Source organism: Thermobia domestica, chromosome 9, assembly GCF_964235325.1.
Source record: "Thermobia domestica chromosome 9, izTheDome1.hap1.1, whole genome shotgun sequence".
Taxonomy (NCBI): Eukaryota; Metazoa; Arthropoda; class Insecta; order Zygentoma; family Lepismatidae; genus Thermobia; species Thermobia domestica.
The window spans coordinates 90,780,860-90,807,771 of NC_137462.1; the positions used below are offsets into that span (position 1 = coordinate 90,780,860).

General features: G+C 36.0%; 1 protein-coding gene across 2 annotated transcripts in view; it reads left to right on the forward strand.

The window, feature by feature from the left end:
• The window catches only part of Ypel (Yippee-like), a 346,511-nt gene that overhangs the window by 290,463 nt on the left and 29,136 nt on the right, over window positions 1-26,912 (forward strand). For both annotated transcript variants that reach the window (XM_081771537.1, XM_081771539.1), the window contains one exon: window positions 10,161-10,204. In XM_081771537.1, the coding sequence (XP_081627663.1) occupies window positions 10,161-10,204 (44 nt within the window). The remainder of the gene's footprint in view (window positions 1-10,160; window positions 10,205-26,912) is intronic.

Here is a 26,912-nt window from a genome sequence, read left to right on the forward strand (position 1 = left end):
ACACTAATGGAAAAACCTAAGACAGCAGATAAAGTGAAATGCAAGAATTTAATGACTGATTTCAGTCTTTCTTCTATTGTGTATAAACAACAAACAATTATTACTGCTGTCTGCATCAAAATCCGTAGAATTAACTGTAAAAAAAATAATTGATCGTTAAGGACAATTGAACACAGCTTTAATATTTGTGCTTCCTTGTGTTGCAGTGTTAGAATTTCCTGCTTCATAACGGAATCAGCTTTTTATTTGAATATACAGCGAGTCTGTTTTTGTCCAATGTCGTCACTTTTTTCAAGTGTACAACGGTTACCTTGTCAGCTGTTAACATGATAACAGGAAGATGAATCAGCATATAATTTACTGCAATGCCATCAATGCGATGCTCTTGAATAGCAGCATTCCGTAGGAGAATAATATTACGTGCTTTCCAATGATCCATTACAGTCTGCAGAAAATTTACCAATAAATAAATAAATAATAAAGTTCTCAAAGTACCATTTACCGAATTGAACTAACTTATTCTCAGCGACGCAAATCTTTCAGCATTGAGGAGGGATGGGTAAGCGGGTAAAGTCGTTCCCATTACGAATTATCTTCAACATTGAGAAGCAGGCAGATTTGAGACTTATCCTGGAAGCGGGAAGATGAGACGAGACTTACATTACCAGGGTATCTATCGGTCACGAAATCAGAAAACCGTCATGAAAGTCAAGAAAACGTCACGAAATTTAGCTTTTGGGTCACGATTTTTTTTTTTTTTGCTAGAATGTAAGTACAGACTGTAAAATTTTGTTCTATAAAACGTCAAAATTCACCTCCAAAAATGTCTATGGTCGGCTTTAGACGGTACAAAATCGCAAGGAAAGCATGCTTCTATTGCATGCATGAAAATTCGGCCTAATTCGTACCTAAATTCGCTCTAGAGAATGTTACGAAATTTTATGGTTTGGTGAAGAAAAGGTCACGAAAAAGTCACGAAATTTCATTGGAATTTTAGTAGACACCCGATTATGGTAGATGAATCTGATTTCTGAGGTGAACTTGTTATTTACTATATATCAGACGATGTAGATGAAGTGGCAGTCGGACATAAATCATTACATTTCTCCGCAGAAAACATATTTAAATCGGATTATTGGGGGGACGGCAGTCCCCCAGTATTAAGATTGAGTGCATGTCCCCCACGTCCCCCCGGAATTTGCGCCAATGCTTATTCTAGTCATATTTTACCGTTTGCTGTCTGTTTTCCAGTGAACTCACTACTTGTATCCTATACACTAGAATTTTTGAATTCCTTTTATTAACCCTCCGGCAACCTTTTTCTTTCGTGCTTTCCCACAACTCTTTCGAGAAGATATCTTTCGACTGCTTAAAACGGCTATATGTATATGTAATATGTGCGCACCCAAAAATTTGTATTAAGGGGTTCATCACGTGAAAAAATAAATAAAAAAGAAAGTTGTTTTTATAAGAAAATAAAGATGTAGTGTAAGATAAATTCTTTAAGGTACATGAATCATTTCTTCCTTAAAGTAACCATAGTTTTCGTAAGAAAGTGTAGAAATGTCTGTTGAATAACGAAGTTTGGGAGAATCCGGACCCGGTGGACCAACCCATGTATATAAAATATACCAACCCATATATAAAATACACGCAGTTCCATTCAGTTAACGTAACAACTGCCAATCGAGATTTTGTTTGTAAATTTATTCCTGAACTGTACATGGAACTAAAGGAGAGAGGATATAGTACATATTCTTCGTCGTGTATGAAGATTGTAAAAATAATTCGAATATAGTGTTGGAGGCATAGAAGCTACCTGTACGAGAAGAGATTTACGAATACCGTGTGACACTCATTATATGTCTTTGTTGGGAATTGAAACCAGACCCACACCCACAGAAAGTCACTCAGAAGATTCACAGTTTTACTCATGAATGCGCTGTTGGTGTTAGATTTTTAATGTAATGCTGTAAATTTACCACTCTCTTCGCAATTCGTTAAAAGGATTCCTTGCCAGAGATACACCGAAATGTAGGAGTTAACTGTTAATTTAGGGCAACTCGTCACTAAAATACTGATTCTGTTACCATTTTTATGGTAACATAATACGTTTGAGCTTTAAAAATTTACACATTCTTAACAGATGAAGAAGGCTAAATATAAGCGAAACTAAAAGCAAAAGCTTTGTTCACAAATTTTAATCAAAGAGGAAACTTAAACGTACATATTGTGAAATTGAAAAATAATTGACTTTGCCCAAAACTTCCTTTCTTCTTAATTACAGAAAATTTTAAGGACAAACTAATCCAAGTGTTCATGTGCGAAAGTACCCATCGTGCATTGGTGTGATAAACGATGATGTGCCATGATCATTAGCGCAGAAAAGAAAAAGTTCCTGAGATTTTTGTGGTAGGTCGTTTTGTTCGAAAACGTTAAGTTTGTTCATCAGCTGATGAGTCTACAAGATCCTTTACAAATTTTGAGACTTCACAGCATTTTAATGAATGGTGGGTTGTATGACGTCACAAGTCACGTGTTTTCATGGTTGCAGTATTGAACGGGGAATCCGAAGTGGGTCAACGGGCCAAACCTGCAGGACTTTCCGCCGAAATTGTTGAGCGTGGCCAGATATAGGGGGATGAATATATATATATCAACCATTTTCGATAGATCTGTCTGTAAGTTTCGTTTTTAGAAATTGGTAGAACTCGATAACAGGATCATACATTTTTCTGTAATTTCATTATTATCGGCCCAAAGCTATACGCATTAGAGACACCTGAAAATTTAGTACAACGTAAGATATCCGCTTGTTATGAAGGTTTTCAAATGAAATATTAACGAATTTGATTAGAACATAGTTGATTAGAACATAGAACATATTAAAGCGGATGGGTTTTAGTTATTAGTGTCGTATAGTTTATGTAGAGTATAAAATTTTAAACGTTCACAATTTTAGTTATACTGTACGTTCCGGGAAAGGGGAAAAATATACCCTGGCAACTTCTGAACTTTTCTCGTATAAGCCGTTATTGTCATTTAAAAATCCATTATTTCTAAATGGTGACATTTAGAAATTACAAATTTTCGCGTACCTCTTTCAGATGACTAAAAAGTGTCCTACATTCGTGTTTTTATTTGTTTATTTTACTGTCTTGAAAGTAACTCGGACTGTTAGATACACCGGGTTCAGTTCCCGGTGGGGACACTCGGTCGGAAAGCAGGGGCGTCATTTAGGGGGGGCAGGAGGGGCATTTGCCCCCCTGAGTGAGATTTATATAGATTTTATCAATAGAGTAGGAGTAAATGAGTGAAAAACGCGAAATTTTACTGATATCGAGGGTTTTTGCCCCCCCCCCCAAGCAAAATCTGAAATGACGCTCCTGTCGGAAAGATGTAACAGTTTTTCAGCCCGGCCATCCTGAGTAAGGTTTTTCCTGAGTTTTCCTTATTCATACCAGACAAATGCCGAGATGGTACGTGGGGGGCGGGCATGACATGAAATACTGTGGTTCAAGCAGCTTCCTTCCATCCCCATTCCTTTCTTCCTCCCCAGTTCCCCATGGAACGTGATTGCTAAAGGGACGTCATTCCTCGTATGTGACTGGATAACATGGCCGTAGATGCCAAAAGACCAAACATCTAATTCCGAATACTAAGCTGCATACACTAACCACTAATTTCTTGTAAAAGTTGTTGAAGTTAACTCGACTGAAATTGTCTTTAATTTTCCAGAACAAGTTGAGATAAAAGAATATGAGGTCGTACCTTGTGCATAAATTAATTTAATTTTTAAAGTTTTACAAGTAATATGTGCGTTACTATTAGAAACTACTATCAAATGTTATTGACAACGAATGACATGTTTTCACCTCATAAAAATTAGTTTTTTTCTTCTTGAAAATTGTTATGAGAATTTCCCTGAAGTTTGTCGTAGTCTATCGATTGATTTGTCTCATTAAAAGTCGTAGTCTATCGATTGATTTGTCTCATTAAAAGTATTAAAGTTAAACGAAATTAAAGTAAAAAAGTGAATAATTGTGGACAATATCTCATTAACCATACTGTGTAGAATAGCTTGATATGAGGGTATACTCCATTATTGGTTTCATCTTCATAGGTGAAGCAGGCACGTAGCCAGGATTTCGTCATAGGGGGGGGGCTCGTGACGAAATACTGTGGTAATCACACCAGGGGCTCGACCATTCTAAACTATTTTACTGGCAACATATGTTGGTTCGTTTAGCCAAGATGTCATAATGGAGGGCGGGCATGACATGAAATACTGTGGTTACACACTAGGGGCTCGATCAATCTAAATATTTTACTGGCAACATTCCCATATTGATTTGTTAGGACAATAAAATTAGGATATGTTAGTAAGTATTTTAATAACAAACTATGAAGAAATCTCGAGTAAAAGAATATTAAAAAGTATTGAAAAATATATAGTCTTCCGAGGTTATTCGAACTCTGTTCTTCTTGTCTTCTTTCTCCTTTCTCTTATCTTCGTTTAATGCCGTCAAAGATAGCAACGAGATCTCTTTTGGCAGTAAAGATATCCTATAAAGGGATTAGTGTTGCCGCGAAATTGCAAATTTCTTTAATAAGTGTGACTGGAATCTATGTTACCAGGCTTATATTATTGGTGATTGTGGACATTTCTTAAGTTCTCCCTGACATTCTATCTGATAGAACTGATTTATCGATCGTCATTTGTAGTGCATAGGATTAGTATGGAGCTAGATGGACTTTGGAATACTCCGTTGTAATAATATTAATTTTCAACTTGACCCCTCCCCCCCTCCGTTTCCTCCACACAAAGCTCATCATAAGAAGGAGTAACCAAACACTTGTAGCTTTATATTTTTGACACTAATTCTCCTTTTTCTCGATTTTTTGTTTTATCCTTCCTTATTTTTTCATTTCTGGTTCCGAAGGGGGGGGGGGGTACGGACCCACCCCTTGGCTACGTGCCTGGGTGAAGTGGTTAAGTACAGTATGCAATTTTTAGATTTGCAAATTCCACATGAGTATTTAGACTCGTATAATTTGGTTTAGCTCGATAAGATCTATCGATTGCGATGTATGTGTCTAATCTTTGGCCTTTTCTTTCCGTTAAACTCTAATCTTGTAGATTTTCTTCATTTGGAACAGATACGGAAGTAACATTGGAATCGCTCTTAACATTTGGACTCTGCGACACAAATTAATTAATTTCTCGTCGAGTTTATTCTTGTACTTCCTGATCAGATAAATGGCTTTCGCTAATCTTCATTAACATTATAGCTGCTTACCCACTTCAGTGATAGACGGAAGACGACTAAGACTGATATCTTAATGACAAGATGCGAGATTGCACTTTCAGTTATATAATTGATAAGATTTCTTTATCGTTTGACTCTCAAGGACGAAAGTAAATATTTTGATTGCGTTCATTATTTGTGACTCTGATGAGCTAGTTTCGTAATTGCTTTCTTCTGTCTCCTGTTGTTGATTACTCATGGAGAGAGGGGAAAGAAGATTTGCACAGGAAAATTAAAGTTAATAGCGCTTAAACAACAATTGTCGTAATTAAATAAATATTTATCCTTCCACTACTGTTGTTTTTCTAGGTTAAAGGAGATGGATGATTATGAAAGGACAGCTGGCTGGAGAATGTGGGAGAAAACGCACGGACACGTTGTTGTCCAGTACAAACTTATACATGGCGTGGTATCGAACCAAGGACCCCAACTATTGCCGTGTAGTAATATAGTGATATTTGGAAAATGCGACATTTTTGGATGGCGCGCTTCTGTTAATAAAATAATGAATTCAGTAATCCTATGATTTCGTGTGCAGGCTAATAGAGCAGAATAAAATTAGAAGTTAATCGTAATAAAATAAATGATTAAAGTGGAAGAAAGTTGCAAGAAATTCAAGGAAACCCTACAGGTAGTAGGTTGTTCAACACCAATTTATTCGGATTGCATTTATCTCCCTAAGCATTTCATCTCGATTTGTGTTTTGATACTACGTCAGAGGAAAACTAAAATAACAATAAAAGCTACTCAGATTAAACAAGATGGTAAGCGTAGCAGGGTGCGAAATCGTAAAGTCTTAAGTGAGGCAGGCGGTATAGACATGAATATTTAAAAAAAATAAAAAAAAAGAAACATTTTCGCACTGAAATGCTTGGACATAGTGGTTCATATATTTGAAGATTCGTTTTTTAATAATAATAATAATAATAATAATAATAATAATAATAATAATAATAATAGGGATACTGCTAACCATGAGTTTACCCGTTAATTACATATAAACTAGTGCAATTAATTTGTAAACTTCTAACGAGTGTCACGTTATTCGCTCCTACTAAATCATTTGTGAAGAAATTTTATTCCAAAAATATTAAGTGGAGGCATTTCTCCATCCTCTCCAGAATTTCGCTCCTGATTCGTACTATACTCGCCCCAGTGTTAGTGAGTTTCGGCTAAGACTTCCCTAAACTATATTTTTTTATTGTTATTTCTGTGCTTATCTAGCAAAAATCAATGGTCAATAGGCTAGGTAATTAAAAAGAATACTGTGTGTTCATTAAGACAAATACTGTATAGTTTGATACATTATATGAGTTCCCAGGTTAAGTGAATTGTTCTTTGTGATCTGGCACTTTGCAACTCCACTGTTGTAACTTTCAAATGTTCTTTTACAGGAAAAGAAATATCTTAATAACAAATCGTGATTATCTTCTGTTCTTGGAAATTGAAACTTTATTTCAATACGTATATATGTAATATACTGTTAATTAGTAGATATAAAACGTTTTCTTAAACAGATCAAATTACAATTATTTCACGTTAAGAATGATTAAAAATTGAGTTAGGACAATCTTATCGTTCGATGCGACTCCCCTCATCTTTTATAACTTCAGTTATGCTTAGATAGCTGTAACTCATGTTTTACATACACAAGTATTTTACAATTTTTCCTTCTAAAACAAAGTAACCTCTCATTAAATGAATTGCTTTATATTTGTGATACTTTAAATAGTATTATTCGACATGCGAGAGTTCCAGCTATTAATTCGAGTGATGGTATAAACTTGACATGCATTTCTTGTAGTCCTTTCTTGAAGAACTCATCTTCTGTGGAACTATAAGGGGCAAAATCGTTAGACAAGTCGTTTGCTATTAGCACCTGTCAGCATAAATTGGCTCATCTCCGCTCATTAGGGAAACATCAATGAATGAAGGAAGCTGTTTTCTTTCCTTCGTTAAAGAAAATCTTCAGAAGTGAGAACTCCGTAGAAATTAGGTATGTCTTTAGTTGACAAGTAGTGTTTTCTCAAAAGTTAACATGCAGGTTATCTATTAACGCCAGATGCTGTGATGTGTTGATTATCTACCTGACATTATTTATATGTGGTATCATCTTCGTTGATTTTACTTCTCTGTTTTCAGGAACTAAGGAAATAAAGGGGAAAAGTTGTTAGTTAATATTAATAATTTCCAAAGTATTATTTTGTATATATATATATATATATATATATATATATATATATATATATATATATATATATATATATATATATATATATATATGTGAAGAAAAACTCATTTCGATTTGCGAGTATGTACATACATGGTCAAACTCTTCTTTTCGTTCTATATCCCTATGAATTATCACGACAATATCTTTACTGAAATTGATTCATAATTGTATTTCAGATATAAATTTTCCTTAAGGATGTTTCGGGACATGGGCTTGCTAATCATAACTTCTAAATGCAATTAGTAACTTCTTACCAAATTATATATACGGCTTTTGAAAGAATAGATGGTCAAGATCGTTGAAATAAACACAGTGAGAGAACCGATAATTCATGGAATATTGTTGCTAATTATCAGACAAAAGATGGCAAAGCGGCATTGTTATTCACCACAAAAGGATTTTTTAAAAAAAAAAAAAAAAAAAAAAAACTGTTTCGAATTGACTTGCTTGGAGGGTAAATGCGTGTGTTATGGACAGACTTTATTTATTCTCACATTAATCCAGCATTTTACTTTTAGTTATTTTAATTTTCTTCATAGAATAGCATTCTAGTTTCATTGATGACAGAGAATACTCGGACTTCAGCCTTAGTATCCAGATATAAATTGTATTATTTCTGTGATGACCTCAGACAACACTATTCACTGAAGACAGGAAACAATCAGCTGCACTGGGATATCCATAATTATCTGAATATTCATCTTGTATATACGTACTGCAGTAATGTGTTCTCAAGTTCCATTGCTATTTATATGAACGTAATTGTAATTCTGATTGCGCTCGTAATCTTAGTAATAACATTGTGTTAGTGGAGATCTTTGCACGCGTACTACATAGATCTACTGAACGTGCTGTTAATCAACGGAAATGTGCTCTAAAGTGGTTTGGGCGTTACGTTTAATGCCAAATGCATCCTGTATTTAATTATGAATCGTGCTATATAGATTTAATTTTATTGAGTTACCTGATTAATAAAAAGAAACTGACCCCCCGTAAGATTTGAGGTGCGGTAGATGCGCGTTTTTCAAATTCGTAATTGTTTGATACGAGAATTCTAATTAATTAACTATGACTTATGGAACCCAGAGCTTCAATGCTACATCCATAAAAACTCGCCATTGATTTATATTCTTAGCCAACTGGATCTAGTTTCTACTTTATATTCCTATTTCTGCGAGATCCATCTTAGTATTGTTTTCCCATTTGCGCCTACGTCTTCCTAATGGTCTTTCTTCCGAATGGGCTTCCAGTTAAAATTTTGAAAGCGTTCCCACTTCCATTCTGGTTACATTAACTGCCCATCTGAGGTGGTGTGCACATTGTTTGAATTCTTCATTAAACTGTAGGCTTAGGCTCACTTGTTATATAACTTTGGCGCTAAAAGGGATTCTAATCTCTAAATAGACAAACTAAAAATGGAGATTTAAGTAAGAAAACAAGAGAGTTGAGCTTGTCGCTGTTAACGCAGTGGGGGGGGGGAGAGAAAATTGGCCTCTAACCAGCATACAGACATTCACTTTCTTGCCGATCTGACTAAATGCTATAGTAATGACCCCCCCACGCACACTCCCCTACTCTCGCACATGAGTAAGTATTTATGATTGATGGTTCTTCATGAATCTAGTTACATGATTTAAATTATAATTGTCTTCCTATTTTCAAGTTCAGAGACAGTGATTGCTTTTGTTTACCTCTTGTCTAGTAGACCTCTTGCGATTTGGATACCATATACTCCATGGTTTATAGCTTTATTAACTTACAAGATTGCTTGCCTATATAATACGCTAATGGAAAAACATTTAAGAACACCTAGTACGGATGACCGAAACTTAGAACACAAGAAAGAATAATAGTGGTACCATCTCATCGTCCGTGGTTCGTCCACCCCGAGAGGTCACAAACTGTCACAGCTGCGATGGTGTTCGAGGCAGAAACTGCTCTCCATGAATATTACATTCTTCATTAGTCTCTCCTAACGCCACCAAGATGATCTCAGGGTTAATCGTGCAAGAGTAGATCTGCCACCAACAATCGATTGTTCAGGTTCTTATCCTCACGTGGAGGCCACGGTGGTTTTGGGTGCTTTGGTTGGCAGTTTGAGTGTTGCGGTTATACGTTTGCTATGGAAATTCTTTGACTTCTATCGTGTTCACCACCGATGAACCACTCTGTCAGGACCCATGCGGGTGACATTTCTGCGGTGCAGCCAGCAGGGTTCTTGCAGCCCTATTATGTGGCCATGCTTAAACTCAATTACACAATATACTGAACTTTGGCTGACGTCGTCCTGACATTGGACATATACTGATCGACATTCAAGAACACTCGCCATGGTGCCCAACAACCTTCGAAACTATACAGACATTGACAGTGGTCTACGTGTCTAAGATTTTAATATTAAGATGTGCACATCCTATAGAGACAGTCTGTGGCGTGAGTTCCGTTCTAATCGGATCAATTTATACGAGGTGTTCTTAAATGCATTTCTGCCAGTGTATTATATATAGTATTGTATATATAGCTAATATAAAATATAAACCATAGGCAACTCTTTTGATGTATGTGGTTCAACGTTTTTAGTATCTTGTATTAATAAGATTTTTTTGATCTGTTTCCAGTCGTTCCAAGGAAGTCAAGGAAGAGCGTATCTCTTTAACTCGGTGTAAGTATTTAAATTATTTTAATACTTTTCTTAGTTTCAAGAAAATATTTTGGTATTTTAACGTTTCTCGTACCATTCCCCTTTTTCGTGGCCAAGTTCTTCCTGTGTGCGTGGTTGCGTGTTCGATTCTCGAAGATTTAAATGAAAAGTCTTGAGTATTCGAAGTTTACTATTAATGATAGGTCTTGTTACCCATAGCTTCAGTTATCAAGCAATCACAACTCAAAATAATTTCTCTCTGCTGCTCACAGATTCATTTTCAATAAAACTGCAAATCATTAGCGAATATGCGATCATGACATTAAGTTCAACGTAACACGAGGAGTGCGGGTGGTTGTAGGGATGCGCACGAGATAAGATTTGTGGCTGTCTCGTCTCGAAAATATGCTGTAAAAGTGATGTCTCGACTCGAAAAATGTATATTTCTCTATTGGAAGAGCCGTGTCTCGACTCAAAAAATGTATATTTCTCTACTGGAAGAGTCGTATCTCGAATTTTGTCAGGAAAATCCTGTCTCGAATCGTCTCGTGCGCATCCCTAGTTGGTTGATACTAAAATAGTACGAGTAAAATTCTTCTTATTCGCATGTGTGTAATTCAACAACTATGAAATTGTGTGTATTTGGCAGTAAGTTATAATTTTATTGAAACACTCGTAGCATGTAGTTTTTGAAACACGGGTTAGATTCGGATGGGAGCTCATGGTTCGGATTCTACTGTAAGCTGTAAGTCAAGTCTCGGTCTAAGAAGTACGTTCCACTCCAAACTAACCAAGCATAACATCCATTGAAGCACGTAATTTAAATCCTTCATAACAAGTTAAGTATACAATAGATTTTCCATTATCCGGCTAAGTTCTAAAGAAGTCTTCATAATAAAATAAGGTTTCTTTTTTATTATTATTATTTACTCGACTTATAACGCCTTCACAGAAACGGAACTTTGCAAAAGGAAAGCAGTCAACTATCAAGGACTTTTCAAAAACCAAAATCTGTAAAGTAATATTTTTTTCTTTCTTAGGCCTACCTTTTCACATTTGAGTAATCATTTATCAATAAATAAATCTATAGCAATTAAGAACGTCTGAGCTCCAACCTATAACTTTGGCTTTCAAATCTTTCATTTACGGTTATATGTGATTTCACATTTAACAGAGACAAACTTTTTAAGTGTACTTTAAATAAGGTATTTAAATACATCTTTTTCATAAAGTTTGTTTTAAAATTACTGTTCAAAGCCTTTGTATTTTAATAAGCCTTCTCCAAAATCAATGCAAATAAACTGTGCTGCTTTGGAGTTCTTTTAGACAATATATTTGTGGACGTTTATATGTTTGTGGCCAATCCTTTCGACAATGAGATCTCGGAAACTACAATGAGATCTCGAGAAAGATGATGTTTTCACTGATCGATTGTAAATTTTACGTAGATTGTCCATTTCTAATTGAATATTTAAAAAACATGGTCATTATTTCTTTATTACATTTTTACTGGTACACTGGAATTGTTGAAATTAAAAAAAAAACTAAAGCATCATATCCTACGCATTATACATTCCAACACCACATAGTTATATATTAGGGTTGTATATGTCTCAGGCGTTTGTTTCATGGCAAATAATGAAAAAGGAAGCATAAGCATTTCTCCAGTCTAAGACGAACTTTTATTTTTGGAGTGTTTTGCCCAATGAACATCATATATAACTGACATAATTAATTGTGTGTATAATGTATTTGCTTATTACATACTGCATGCAAGAAGAAAGAAAACACTGACCATACATGAATTAGAAACTCCAACCGAAAGTAGGCTCAAATTTTGTAAACTGTGCGAGATATTGAAATAAATCTCCTCTTTATGGTACCCCTTGCGGATTTTTATCAAGATGTCTTTCGCTTGTGTGTGTAAAGAGATATGTACAGATGTTGTAAGGAATGACGAAGGAGATTCATGCTCATATGTGAATGATGCACTATGTAAAGAGCGCAGATTCAGCTAGTAAATAGTGAGAAAGTTTATAATTTTTTTTAAAGAATTGGGTCTACCTTGTACAATATTTTAACATTTTTTTTTTTTTAATGTAGGTATCTACAATGTGATCCTTTATGTTTCTTGTAAGTTACAATATGAAATTTATCTTAAAGTGTATTTAGTATTTTTGAAGTGTACTTTTAATGGTATGGATTGGGCAAGATTTGAGAATTGTAAAACTCCGTCTTTTTGTTATCCCATCTGCTCTTCTGCAATATTAAGCCGGATAGTCGGAAGTCGACTGTAGTCACCTTTATTTTAGATTTTTTTAATTTTAAATCTTTGCTGGCTGGAATATTTTACACCCTGCTGTCATTGCGTTCTTCTTCAAGTATTAGAGAGTAGTTTTCGTCTAGATATTGATTTTTGGGTGGCTACTCGAACAGAGTACTCCATATGTTATAGTTGGTGAATGCTATTCAATAGTTAATGGAGAGAAATGATCCAAAGAAAAATATTATTTTAGTTGTTTAGTCCTTAATTATCAACCAATGAGTTACACTTTTTACTTTCGGCACAGTCTATTTACCATTTCAGAGCTCCTTCGTGGCTAAGCGGTTAGCATGCGCGCCTTTGGCGCGGGAGACCCTGGTTCGATTCCCGGCGGGAGCTCATGTGCTTCGGATTCCACGTTAATCAGTAGGTCCACGTCTCATATAGCCTCGCTGCTGAACGGGACGTAAAACTCAAAAATCAATCAGTTATTTACCATTTCATAAAAATAAGCCCCTGACATCGCGGTGCTGCAATGACGTTCACCCAAAACTTATATTGCATTGTCGTACCTCGTTAGAATTGTTGGAATGTTCTCTTTTCAATACTTGCGACATAAAAATTTTCTTTGTAGTGTGTTGTAAGAAAAAAATAGAAATTAATGAAAAAGTGCGTATTTTATCGTACTTTATTGCTAGATTAATGTTTATAGGACTATATCTCGGAAAAGAGATCACGTGAAATAATTTCCTGTGCACAATATGTAGGTGAATCTATTACCTGTAAGTTCTGAAAATTTCATTACTCAACACTTAGTAATTTTCATTGTTATTCAGCCAAAAGTGAGACACCATTATCTCTGAATTGCTGCGGTGTATTATCAATCCGAAAAAAAAAACTTTAGAAAGATCTTAAAATAACTTTTTTAACCAAACAGTTTCGATTTGTTTTGAAAGATAAACAATGGCAAATATCGCCTTATGATTTTCTCTGCTATGCGCTCTTCGCTATCGCAGTTTATATGGAGTGCTACATTGCCACATTTTCCTCCCTCAGCTCAACGGGTATTTAAACTTGTCACTTACACTGTCCGGCACTTTTTAGATGTATTTTTAAAATTGCATATCTCCACAGATTTGTAACCAATTCTTAGAAATTAACAGAATGTACAGTAAACGTACCAATTGTTTAAAATTAAGAAAACAAACTGTTTACCTTGTTTAAATTTGCGTGTGTTGGTCCTCGAAGATTCGTTGCTTTTTGTCAGTTTTTTCACTTCATGCAGTACAAAATACACTTGCACAGAATCAAATACACTCACAAAGTTTATGATATGATACAATCTTAGTTGATATGTAATAGTGAGTTTACACTTCACAGAAAATATGTTTTCAGATCTAGAAGTCAAAGTACTTCTCTTTAGTGTTGTACATTTCGAAGCACTTTCCCACGCAGTCCAACTTCATATATCAGACAATAAACGCTAATATTTTATTAAAAACTTCCTTTCACCTTGCGGATGCTACGCACTTTGCATCTCCTTTGTCCTACTCTATTAGGATTTGCTCATATTGGGGAGCACTGGATGGGTAATGGCCCCTTGCTACCAGCCTTACTAAACCGGCCCGGTGGGAGCTCATGTGATTTGGATTTCACTTTAATCAGTAGGTCCACGTTTCATACAGAGAGTCTAGAAAGTATTCGTACACCTCGAAATTTTGTAAATATTGCGCCAGTGCAGCGCTAATTCGCATGGAACCCATGAAAAAGATAACGCTCTTGCTGCAGTATGGCACAGGTCGTTTATTCAATACAAAAAATCCACAACAAAAATAAAATTTCTGGTAGAAAAAATAACAAACCAAAAATAAATCAGTTTTAAGATGACAAACAAGTATTCGTACAGTCATAGTTTTTCCCCAGTGATCATCACTATCACAGCCGTTTTCACTATTCTAATATCTGGTGGGGTAACCGTTGACCTTGATAACTGTTTGCAACCTCTTGCGAACGTTTTTAACACACTGAGCAGGGAATTTTATCCCACTCCTCTGCCAAAGCATTTTTCAGGTCAGACGCATTAGAAATCACTCTTTTTCTAATCTGCTTCTCAAGATAACTCCACAAATGTTCAATTGGGTTCATGTCAGGAGATTGGGGAAGGTGTATGTAGTTGTTTAGGGCAATTGTACAGAAGCAGTTTGAGTAGTTAGTAGTTTGAGCTGTGTGCTTGGGGTCATTGTCCTGTTGAAATACATAATTTTTGCCTAGTCCTAGTTTTGCAGCACTAGCTTCCAAATTTTGTTTCAATATGTCTATATACATTTTGTGGTCCATGATTCCATCAATGAAGTGTAGGTTTTCAACCCCAGTGGCACTCATGCACCCCCACACAAGCACGCTACCACCACCATACTTCACTGTTGACAACAGATTGCGAGGCTCAAGTTCTGCATTTTTTTGCTGCCACACTTTCTGGCTACCGTCTGATCCAAGAATGTTAAATTTACTTTCATCCGAGAAGATAACGCGCTCCCACTGCTCTGGGGTGTCTGCCAAGTGTTCCTTCGCGAAAGCGAGGCGTTTCTTCCGGTTCTTCTCGTTCACCCAAAACTTCCTACGGAGAGTCCGTCCATTGTACCCCGCGGCCCGTAGCTGTTTGCGGACTGTTTCGTTGCACACCTTGGTACCGAGTCGCTCCAGCTCTGCAGCAACTTTAGAGGCACTAGTTCGGGTTTTTTTCTTGATCGCGCGGACTATGACATGCTTGTCTTACTCGCTGAGAGATGGGGGTCGTCCAGTCCTCCTCCTATTGCCCAGAGATTTTGTCACACAGAAACGGTCTGTCACACTTTGTACCGTTGACCATGGCCTATCCACTAGCTCCGATATCTCCCGCAGCGATTTGCACTTGTTGTGGAGGCGTAGAATGAGCCTCCGCTCCTCCAGTGACGTTTCCTTTCCTTTGCGGCCCATGTTGACAGGGTTGACTGTTGTACTCGCTCAGCAGTTCAGTGAGTGCACCAAGACCGTTGTGGCCGAAGTGACGAGACGTCTATCGTCACTCACACCTACCTTTTCCTTCCCCGCGTAGCCAGCGAACCGAAATTCGTCCAAAAACAAGCGCACTTCCAAGGGAATTCAGCGTAGGTAGAAATAAACTATTTCCTGTTTCAGATAGGTAGGCGGTTTTTTTTTTTTTTTGAATCAACGTCTGAAGGAGAGAGACATTTCCACCTGTCTCTTTCTACTAAAACCGGAAGTGGTAAAAAGGTGCAACCACTTCAGTTTCAATATTGATCTTCACTGAGCAGAAACAGTAAGAGAGAGCGAGAAATCGCTTTTAAGTATGGCTTCACTGTCCCAAAATTAAATTTCATCTGTGCCTTTATCGACCTATTTAAACCGAATGTGGTGCGAATCTATGATTTTCAGTTTATTACACTGATTACTATAGTCAAAAACTGTTATATAACGTTAAGCATAGCTTTCAACTCAGACTTTATTTCAATCGGAAGTTGTTAGAATTACTAATACTTCACTCCTAATATTGATTCCCAGAGAACGAAAACTGCAATAGAAAAGGACATACCATTTTGCTATGAATTCCAAATCCCAATAATAAATTTAATCTCAGTTTTGATCTTGTACTGAAACCGGAAGTAATAAGAACTAGTTCAATTTTGATTCCTAAATAGTAATAATTCTAAGAGAGCGGGAAACTGTTTTTGACATGGATTCCACTTCCAATGAATAGATTCCTAGTTTCGTATTGACTTCATATTGCATGCAGAAGCTATAGATCTACTACTCCCTGTTTCAATATTGAGTTCACATAGTTTGGAAGTCGACCGTAGTTTCACATTGTGAAACGAAACTCCTCTATTTTCCCCAAAAGGTAACGAAATAGAATAGTATTTCTGCCCTCTTCAGCTATTCAATTGCAGTCACAAGAAATGTTTTTTGTGTATACAAATATATGTAATTAATAATTATAATAATTAATTCAAATCAAGTGAGATGTCTTTACTCCAGACCAAGGGCGCCGATTTCTCTGTAAATTTGAGGGGGCCCATTCAGATGCAGAAGGTATATATATATATATGTGTATATATATATATATATATATATATATATATATATATATATATATATATATATATATATATATATATAATATGAGGATTTTTAAGATAATTTGCATTCAAATTATGCCAAATATTGAATATTCATAAATACAATAGGGGCCTACATGAGCTTTGTTGGGGCGCCCCCCCATGATCGATGGCCTTGCTCCAGACAAATGCATGTGAAGTAAAGGAAAGCAAACTTTATACCAGTGAAGAATTCAAAGGAAAATATAATTTATGTTCATGTGAAAATCTGGTGGAAAGCATTTTTGTGTTACAGATTTCATGTGCGTCTATGTAATATTGCTATTACTAGTTATATTTGCTGGGTGTATCGGAAAGATGGGAATTTTATCACGAGCTACGCATTAGTTGGGTTGTTTAATACCGTGTCCATGACTACGTTTTCATCGAAAGAACCACCCGATGCGTGCGTTCTCATTGAAGCAGTAGATTTGTGGATTTAATGTTGTTGCTCCAGAAATGAGATCATCTGTGGCCAGTCTCCACGGTAACTGGAAAGCACTGTGGTTTTGTCCAAGGTTCGTCTTCATCGAGATTGCATTAACTCCTGCGTAGTAATCGGAATTCGCTCAAGCGTTGCTTGCTCCTTTTCTCTCTTTCCTTCTTTTGTCGTTCGTTTAAATGTTCTTTCGAGCGCGGATTTTCGGATCCTGGAAAACTTTTAAATTCCCTGCCTTTGCCTTTGTGAAATACTTGTATAAAGTGAGGAAATAAGACATTCAAAAAAGTACAATACCGTAATGCATGCTAGTGTCTTATGTTTTAGTGACGGCGCAACGAGGGCTAGCCCTGGTATCAAAAGTATGTTCCCCAGACATATTTTAGTTCAAGTAATCTAAAATTGAATTGTTTTTTTTTTTTTCTAAAATAAGACGTAGCAGAAAAACAGTTTTGAGAAAAATGAGAAAAAAAACTACACACTATAGTTTTTCCAAAAACGTCTATTTATAACATACCAAGCTTAGGCAACAGCTTGACAGATGTAGATATCTACGTAGCAAACACAATAGTTGTTAACTTCGTGTCTGACAAAACTTGACACGTGTCGTTTAAAAAAAAAAAAATCAATTTTCCTTTTCGGGTTACTTGAAAAATAGCTGCTTCCTAAAAAAAAAAAAAAAAAATCTGCCTCTCAGTTTATCTCCTCCCCCCCCCCTAATAAATTGAAACTGGCATCGTCACTTTTCTCTCAGAGTATAAGTGTTGTTTTTATTACTTTCCATACCAGGATAAGCTGAAAGCGATTAAAAGCAGCCTTAAGAAACGTAATATGGTGTACCTCACATACTCTTAATTTCCATTTTAGAGTATGTTACGGAACGAGTAACTGTCTTCTATCGTTATTTATAATGTTACTTTTATTTTTGAAAGTACTTATGGATAGCCTTTAAGGTATTTCAACATACAACATACTGAAATATCAGGTGTTTCTTCACATTCAGGGGTTTCTTCAAAATGATGAATCAGAATACAAACGTTCTCAATTTTTGTGAAAGAGTAATTCCAAACCTCTGCTAAAGACGAAACAAAATTCCCTAGGATGGTATATATTATGTTGGGAAAGTAAGGGAAAGAATAGGACAGCCTACGCTACTTGCCCTTGTATTATTGATGTTCGCCCTTGTATTGCTGAGGTAGTTTTTTGTTGACCTATTAATTAGATACTTTATATATTTGTGAAAGAATAATAGATCTGCATCTTGTATCTGGTCTTTAACACCATATGCGCTTCCAACTTTGTACTTTATACTTAAGATTCTTCACTTTGCTCTCATTCACATTTTTTAAAGTAGTTAATAACTTACAGCTCTTCCCTAAGTTCACCCCAACTTTTATGAATTTTGGCGATTAAATTAAAGACAAGATATAAATAATGTAGAAAGTGATCATATTGTATGAAATAATGATAGTTTCCAAAACTCTCCGTATAGTGTATAAATTGGAGTGCCCAACAATTATGACGTCATAAATTGCGCGCCCAAATTTCTTGCCAATATGAAAAGGTCTCGAAGCTGTTGTTAGTTTATTTAATAGTGTTTAGTTTACTTGATATATTATTTATATTCTCCATTATCATTCAATTATTCACTAACATCTCTCACGGTAACCCTATGGAACCCAAAGGTTCAATGCCACGTTCACTTAAGCTCTCCATCGACTTCTGTCCTTAGCCAACTTTATCCAGTTTCTACGTACTTTGTACTCCTGTTTGTACGAGATCTATCTTAATATTGTCCTCCCATCTGCGCCTAGGTCTTCCTAATGTTAGTTTCCCGATTGGATTTCCTTTGGAGTAACTTTGAAAACGTTCCTACTTTCTTCCATTCTGGCTACATGACGTGCCCATCTAATCCTACTAAATTTTAAAAAAACGTGGGATGCGCTTAGCGAAGAATCTTAGTGAAAAATATATTTTAAAAAAAAATTAAAAGTAAACCTGATAGTATCTGCAAAATGCTCTTAACAAAATAACTGTTTCCAAAACTTTTCTTGTCCAGAGGTTCGGGTGCGCAGTTTATGACGTCACAAATGTTGGGCACTCAGTTCTACACTACATGAAAGTGCTTACACTAGTATTATAGAAGATTGAGTAGATTTTTTTTTTTTTTTTTTAATATCCTCCTTGAATAGCTCATTAGCCATCTACTTTATGGGAATTTTCTTTGAAATACATCTTTGGGAAACAACGCAGAGAGTTTATAATAAATATCCTGTATATGGATCAAAAATCGTTGTCATACAAGTACAGATAGGCATATACAATTGTGTGTGTGTTAAAAAAAAAAAAAAAAAAAAAAAAAACTATGGTACTAGAATGCACAAAGGTCCATTGTAGACAACTAAGATTGGGAGACTGAATCTTCATGAGATACCCATTTATAGCATGCAATATATTTTATTTATTATTATTATTTATTTATTTACAAATGGTTCAAACATTCCAGTTGTTGAAATATCATTTAGAAGTTAAGTTTATGGAAACCAACGTTCTAGAATAAAGTTTAGTTGAAATTGAGGTTATTTCAGTTACGTTAAATTTATCTTCTGTCAACTCGAAGCGGTAATTTATAAATGGATTAAAGAACTGAATAAAACGAAATCTCTAGTTATCTATCCAGCTGTTCTTCAAGCTAAAGGCAAAATTTTTCACATAAAAAATCGTAATAAAACTTCTAGAAGAATAGTTTTCCTTTTTTCAAAATTATAACAGTCATGTGTATGAATTAAACTATTTCGTAAGCTTACACATCGTAACATGTATCGCAACACAGTGAAACTTAGTCAATCAAATTGTACGTCCTGACAACTGCGTAAGCTCAGAAGTTGAGTTAAAGCTGCTCCGCTTTCCAATTTCTAGATAAGTAGTATGTTCTCTGGGAGCAACAGTTCACCACCCATCATGTTGTACCAGAATAAAAAGAAATAAACATTTGATCCACTATGTGAAATTGTACTATGATCCATATTTGCATTTTATTGAAAGTTCGTGTATCGGAGGGTTGATATACTAAAGGCACAAAATCTAGCCAGTAGTCCAGCGAGGAAGATTAAGCTTGTTACTGTTGATCATTCTGACTGGAATATATTTTCATTGTCCACGTGTATTTTAATGTACCGTCGCGATGTTAGAGCTTAAATTATGCCAAACACTAATAACACCTTCCTATTCCCTTGGTCTGTACCCAAATGCAAGTTTCTCTTTCCGGAATATAAGGAAACATTGTATATATAGAAGAAATTTTGATGGTATGAAAGACATTTCGGAGAAACAGGATGGAAGTCCTATAGACTGTTCAATAGAACTTCAATAGCTTCTCAGAAGGAGTAGGTACCAAGAAGGCAACTATACATAAGAACATAAGACCGCGACGAGTTCGCGAATAAGTTGACTTCGCATATTTGTTTTAATGAAGTAGAAACTTTTTCGCTTCGGTGTGCACCTTGAAGTGTGGTCACATGTAGCTCGTAGTTATTTCATGCAATAGTATAGAGGGGAGCGGGAAGAAGTACCAGAATTCAGCGTCGTTGTATCATCACTTCTAGTAGCCTTGACTATCGTAGATGGAATCATAGATTTAATAGAAAAGTTACACAACTAAAATTTAACTTTTCAGACGAATGGCAGAGTTGCTTTCTGGTTGGAGGGGGGGGAGGGGGAGTTGTGTACCTTCATCTGTGATCTTTTTATACAGAACTCTCCTAGCGCTTAGGGCCAAAGGGTCATTTTTGAGTTGTCACTTTTCTGTTAAAAACTACGATACGAAGAAAAAAGTATACACTTGAGCATGCACATATTTTTCTCCACCTCTTGGTTTATTTTTATATTTATGATCATTAACTACATTCGTATCTTAAAACTGGATTGCTCTTTTTTTTTCTTTTTTTCAATTATTAGTTGAAGTTTCTATCGGAAAACTGATTTTATGAACATTTGACTAAGGTATTGAGGATTGTAGTTTCACTCTTCAGAATAACAGACCCTGTTGATATTGGCTTCAGTTGTTTGACTCGTATGTGTTTTAACGTTAGAATAATAGCACTGTATTAGAATAAATTCCTATCAGGACATTGTGTGTGGGACAGGAACGCATATCAAAGAAAACGAACAAACAACTTATTCGATTTTTGTCTGTTCTTTCCCTCCCTCTCTTTGTCCAATTCGCAGAAGAGCTTTGTTGCTGGCTGCCGCATATTTGGAAGAGCACAGAAAGCTCAGCTGTGTTGTGACGTAACTGCTATCGATCCTTTGCAAGGCCAGCCTAGAAATTTGGAGAAAACATGCGCTACATTTGAAGGTTGTGAGATAGTTTTTGGAAGGTTGCGCGGAGACAAAACCGTGCTTTTTTTCTTTTTTAATACAACTTTTATTATTTCCAGTCATATTTCTTTTGGGAGATGGCGTGATCCTAGATGTTGGGATAATATAAACTCATGGATATCGCCAGAATTTTTGTTCTCAAGGACGAGTCTAGTAGAATTGTTCTTTACAACCTTCGCTAGTAAGATGAATACAAACTTTTCTATTTAAATCCACGTATTCCACAAATTTTCAAGTAATTATTTGCATTCGAACACTTAATCATACCACGACGACAGTTTGCTAATGTGAGTGTCACTTCGTTCCAACACAAAACCAGATGGCACAATACAGTTTGACGAATGGAGTGTCGATATATTCGACATGATGGGTGTATGGCGTTAACCGATTGGCGCAGAATTAAGGAAAAGTTCCATATGTTTGCACGAGTTCCGGAAATTTTCCGTTTTACTTTTCTTCGTCCCGTTTCCCCCTACTAACTTAAATATTAGTACTATGTTGCATAAGACTTAGCCATACACAGGAAAGTTTCACAATGGTCTGTGATTTATGTTCATGCGAACATTACAGCAACATTCTTGACATTTCCAGTAAATGATAGCGCGATAAAATATAAGTGAAAGGAAATTTTGATTTTATAATTTCTTACATTAGCCACCTCGTATATACTTTGGATAATTTGTAAAATGCATAATGGCTTTCATCCAATAATAATAAATAATAAAAAAACAGTAACAGATCATGAAATCTCAAATGCCTCCTAAATAGTCGTATCGTCTTCCCAATCGCCCTTGTGGTACCATGCCCCCAATCGTTACGCAATTCAGGTACTGTGGTTAGACATCAAAACAAGAAAGAAGTTGGACGAAACAACAAATGACACTTTGGATTGCTGGATAAAAACGTAACTATCATTCCGCTTCCATAAGACCGATTTCCATCAAAGCTCTTCATCATTTTCATCATTCCCATCACTCATTATCGCTCACAGGCCAGTGAACTGCGGTTTATAAAATACAAACCAATCAGAGGTGCGGAATACCATGATTCAACAAAAAACATTTCACATCTTCTAAAGCGAAGTGTACCTGACTGGCAGAGCGTGAGCAACTGGTTCACAAGGGTGAACATCATATTGTATCATCTGTTGTTTTCCTCCTATTGTCGACATGAAAACAACCAATGGGTCTTGCATTCTGTCAACGCTGTTATTTATAGCAAAATATGCAACACGTTACAACCAAGTTTCCTTAGTAATCTTTGATCAGTCGTTTTACTTGAAAGCAGTTGGAATCGTGAGCAACGAACCACAAGGTAGTAGGTTAAAGAAATGTATCGTTAGACTAGGAACTCTGTACACGATTATGATTTTCCTTGGGTGCATTGGTTTTGTCATGGCATGATCAGGTTTGGCTGAAATTTTGGAGGTTACGTATGCAGGAAACACAGCGAAGCATATGCTGTCGCTCAAAGCAATTGCCAGAGCTATTCGTGGCCACATACTGGTGTCATCAGTTCTTAATACTGTTCTAGCTAAGAAAACAGTAAACTCAGAACCTGAAAGCATGTATATAACCATAGTACGATTAACATTTGAACTACTTCTCAAAGAAAAAATGTTGACTTCCGAAATTTCTAGTGACGTAATTAGCATGCTTTTTTTTATTTTTATTTTTTTTTTTTAAAAAGGAACTGAAAACCAGCAGAACTGCCGCAACGTGGATGGTGTACATTGAAATAATGGATATCCTGAAATCATTTATTAAAGCTGGAAGAACAGGAAATTGGGAAATGAATTTGCAAACGGCAAATTAAATGCTTCCTTTTTAATTCGTTCTTCGGATGCAGTTGAGTTCGTTCTTCTAGTCGCTGCCTTAACTTATATTTTTAGGGGAATTGTTATTCTGGCAACCCTGTAATTTCTATGGATAGCAACACTGAACATTCTTCAGGTTCATATTTTCTGTTGTAGAATAGCATTATCTATGATTGTGGTAAGTTCCATTTTGTTATCTCCTTTCACTTATGAATAAACAAGCAAAAGAAAAATGGCAAAATTTGTATAATTTTTAGTAAGGCAGGCTCTTAAGTCAAAGTTCGGACACGCAACTATTATATTTGATGCCTACCAAGGACAACACTTATCAACAAAGTCTGAGTCAGCAAATGCAACAGAGGTCTTGAGGGACCGCAGGTGCATGTAGCTCAGTCGACGGTTCTTGCCATCTCCAAGAACATATTCTTGAGCAGCAACAGAGAACAGACTTTTGTAACACTGTTGGTTGAGAAGTTTACGGAAGCTCGGTATGGTATCAAACATGCTCCTGGTGACGCAGATGTCCTGATTGTAAAACAAGGCATTGAAAGATCGCAGACGTGTCCGACAGCAGTTATTGGTGAAGGCGCTGACCTTCTAGTCCTGTTAATCCACTGTTTCGACAACAAACTCAGTGATGTCTTCCTGTATTTTGAACCAAAGAAAAGTAACAAAAGTGTGATGGTCTACGACATTAGGGCAATCAAACACTGGGTGATGCCGTGTGCTCACACATACTCTTCGCTCATGCACTACTGGGATATGACACTACATCCAAACACTGCATATGGGTTAGGGAAACGAGATTCCTTCTATTCTTACGGAAGAACGCGTGTTTCCAACAACAGGACGCAATCTTCAGAACTGCAGGGAGAACACAAGAAAAATCAAGACTTCTGGTAATGCAGCTATGGCGTGTCTATATGTATGTGGGTCTAATTGGTCAAACTTTCAACGACATTCGCTAACACAAGTTTATTTCCAAAATAGTTAAATCGACAGCTCAAGTGACGTCTGAAGTACTGGCGCTTACTGAAGATGCCTGCTACTATCACTTTCTACGTGTATATCTTCAGATTCAGACCTGGCTTTCCAATGACCTCGATCTGCTCCAATGGGGTTAGGAACTCCGTGATGGACATTGTCACCAGTGAGGATGGCTCAGCTTCCCGCACCTGACCAGTTGTTGAAGTTCATAAAATGTGGCTGCTCTACAACTCTGTGTCCTACCATGTAATTCAACTGCAAGAAACATGGCCCTAACTGCTCAAGTGCCTGCTCTGAATCACATCGCATGGAATCACATGTCATAATGTAATAGATGCGACAGAAGTGGAACCTGAAAGCGATGATGACTAAATCTCTTGTCAGTGCTTCACCTGCTGCTTCGTGCATTGTGATTGAAGAAAGATAATTTTGCTTGATTGTGCTTTTTCCTTTTCGATCGTGATAAATTATGAAAAGAGTGTATGAATATTTCACTGTTCTTCTTGGTGTTCACTGAGTTACTTTTGTAATTTTTGGTTCATTTCAAATCAACCAGAAAAACCGTTTATTAGAACATATTTCGAAGTTAAATAAGAAAGCTTTCTCGTTGTTCGTCTACATTTGTTACAACAACTTTGTATGTTTACAAAAAATTCTGTATATAAATTATTCATTAATAGTGATAATGTTGGTGGCCTTGATAAACGTAAGTTATCGTTGGATTAATGTGTTTCGTAGCGCAATATACTTTCTACAAGAAAATGATAACAGTCAATTTTTATGTTTTTCGCATTTTGTGAGACAAAAAAAAAAAAATAATAAAAAATTAACTGTTATCATGCGGGAGATCATGTGGTTTAGTGATGAGCAAATGCAAGACCAAGACCCGGGTGGTCTTAGTCTTGGTCTTGCACACCCAGTCTTGGTCTTGGTCTTGCTGCAAGAGTCTTGCAAGTTTTGCTTTTAAGAAATCTTTTGCTTTTCATACGTAAATTTTACTCTGGATAAATTCTACATTGCGCCAATAGTAACGGAAATACAATGTATGTTTCTCAGTAAAATATAGTTTACCTTCGTGTAAGTATGATGATAGTATACAACATAGGTGATGACCTTTATTATTTTTCCAATGGGTCCCACGCTTCACTATAAGATAAATTACAACGTTTCGTAATCTTTTTATATATATATTTTTAAAACAGATTCAATACTCTACTGGTTCCCAAATTGGGGAGACACATGAAACAAAATCGAGAAGGCACAGATTACTGAAATACCATAAATTGCTGGATTATTTTTACACTCTAAAGGCGTCATATATATATATATATATATATATATATATATATATATATATATATATATATATATATATATATATATATATATATATATATATATAAATAATATATTATTTTCAACTAAGATTAGCTAATCTTTGTATTGAACAAACTTCCAATTACATATTGAGATTTTATTTTACTGATTCCAATATGTACTCTATGGAACAGAAACACGGACATTACGCAAAAGCGATGAAAAAAATATGGAGGCTTTCGATAAAAGGTGAGAATTAGCTGGGTTGAACGGAAAACGAATGAGAAGGTGTTAGAAATAGTAGCAGTAGGGCATGAAAGAAGAATTTTAGATGTAAGTCAGAGGAGAGAAAAGTACTGGTTGGGACATTGCCTGAGGAGGAGCTTTATTATGAGGGACATACCGGTGAAAGGAAAGAGAGGGAGGGGGCAAAGGAGACTAGTTGAAGGAAGGTATTAAAACAGAAAATTGCTATGTAAAGACGAAGAGACTAGCAGAGGACCACAGTATATCGAAGCTTCTGAGTTGCAACAAGTGACCTGCCAATAATGGCAGAATAATTATGATGATGATATGTTAACAATATTGGTCAAAAAAGAGAGAAAAATTAAAATAATAACGATTACAATCAAACCTCTTAATATTTTAGAATAACTTGAGTAAGTTAAAAACTGAAAAGGACTCAACTGTCCATGTCTTTTGTGTAAACTCAACTTATACAAATACTTTTGACCTATATTAGAAATACAAAAACACAGCATCAAACTCCAAACTCACTCAAATAACTGTACAAAATCACTCTCACTTGTGAATATGGATTATTTATCATTTTATAATGTTATATCGCTCAATCTTCGTGTGCCATATACCTGAGGAGGCTAAAAGTTATATTGATAAACAATTATTCAACGTATAAGCATCCGCCCATGAAATCAAACTTGCGGCCACATACACAAGTTTTTGTCAATGTCATGAAAATGTTATTTTGATATTAACTTTTTGAGCACACATTAAAAATTTCTAACGGATGCTTGATCCTTCGAGCCAAGGGCATACCCATGTAGTCGGCACCTATGGTCTACGGAATTACCGATGTTCAATACTACATTTCTCTTTAGTTTTAGAAGAACACTACTAATATGTTTTGAAATGATGTAATATGTAGTTTCACGTGCCACGATTATGCACCAAGGCTGAGAGAGATGGTAATGATGAGAAATGAATGAAATGGTGAAATGAAGGACGTAGGAGGAAGGGGAAAAACCCCGAGAAAACCTACGCACACGGTCTCGATTCACCAAGAAAGCTCACATGGTGCAAGCTGGGATCGAATCAGGTACCCCAGCCAAAGGTGAACGCTCAACCACTGAGCC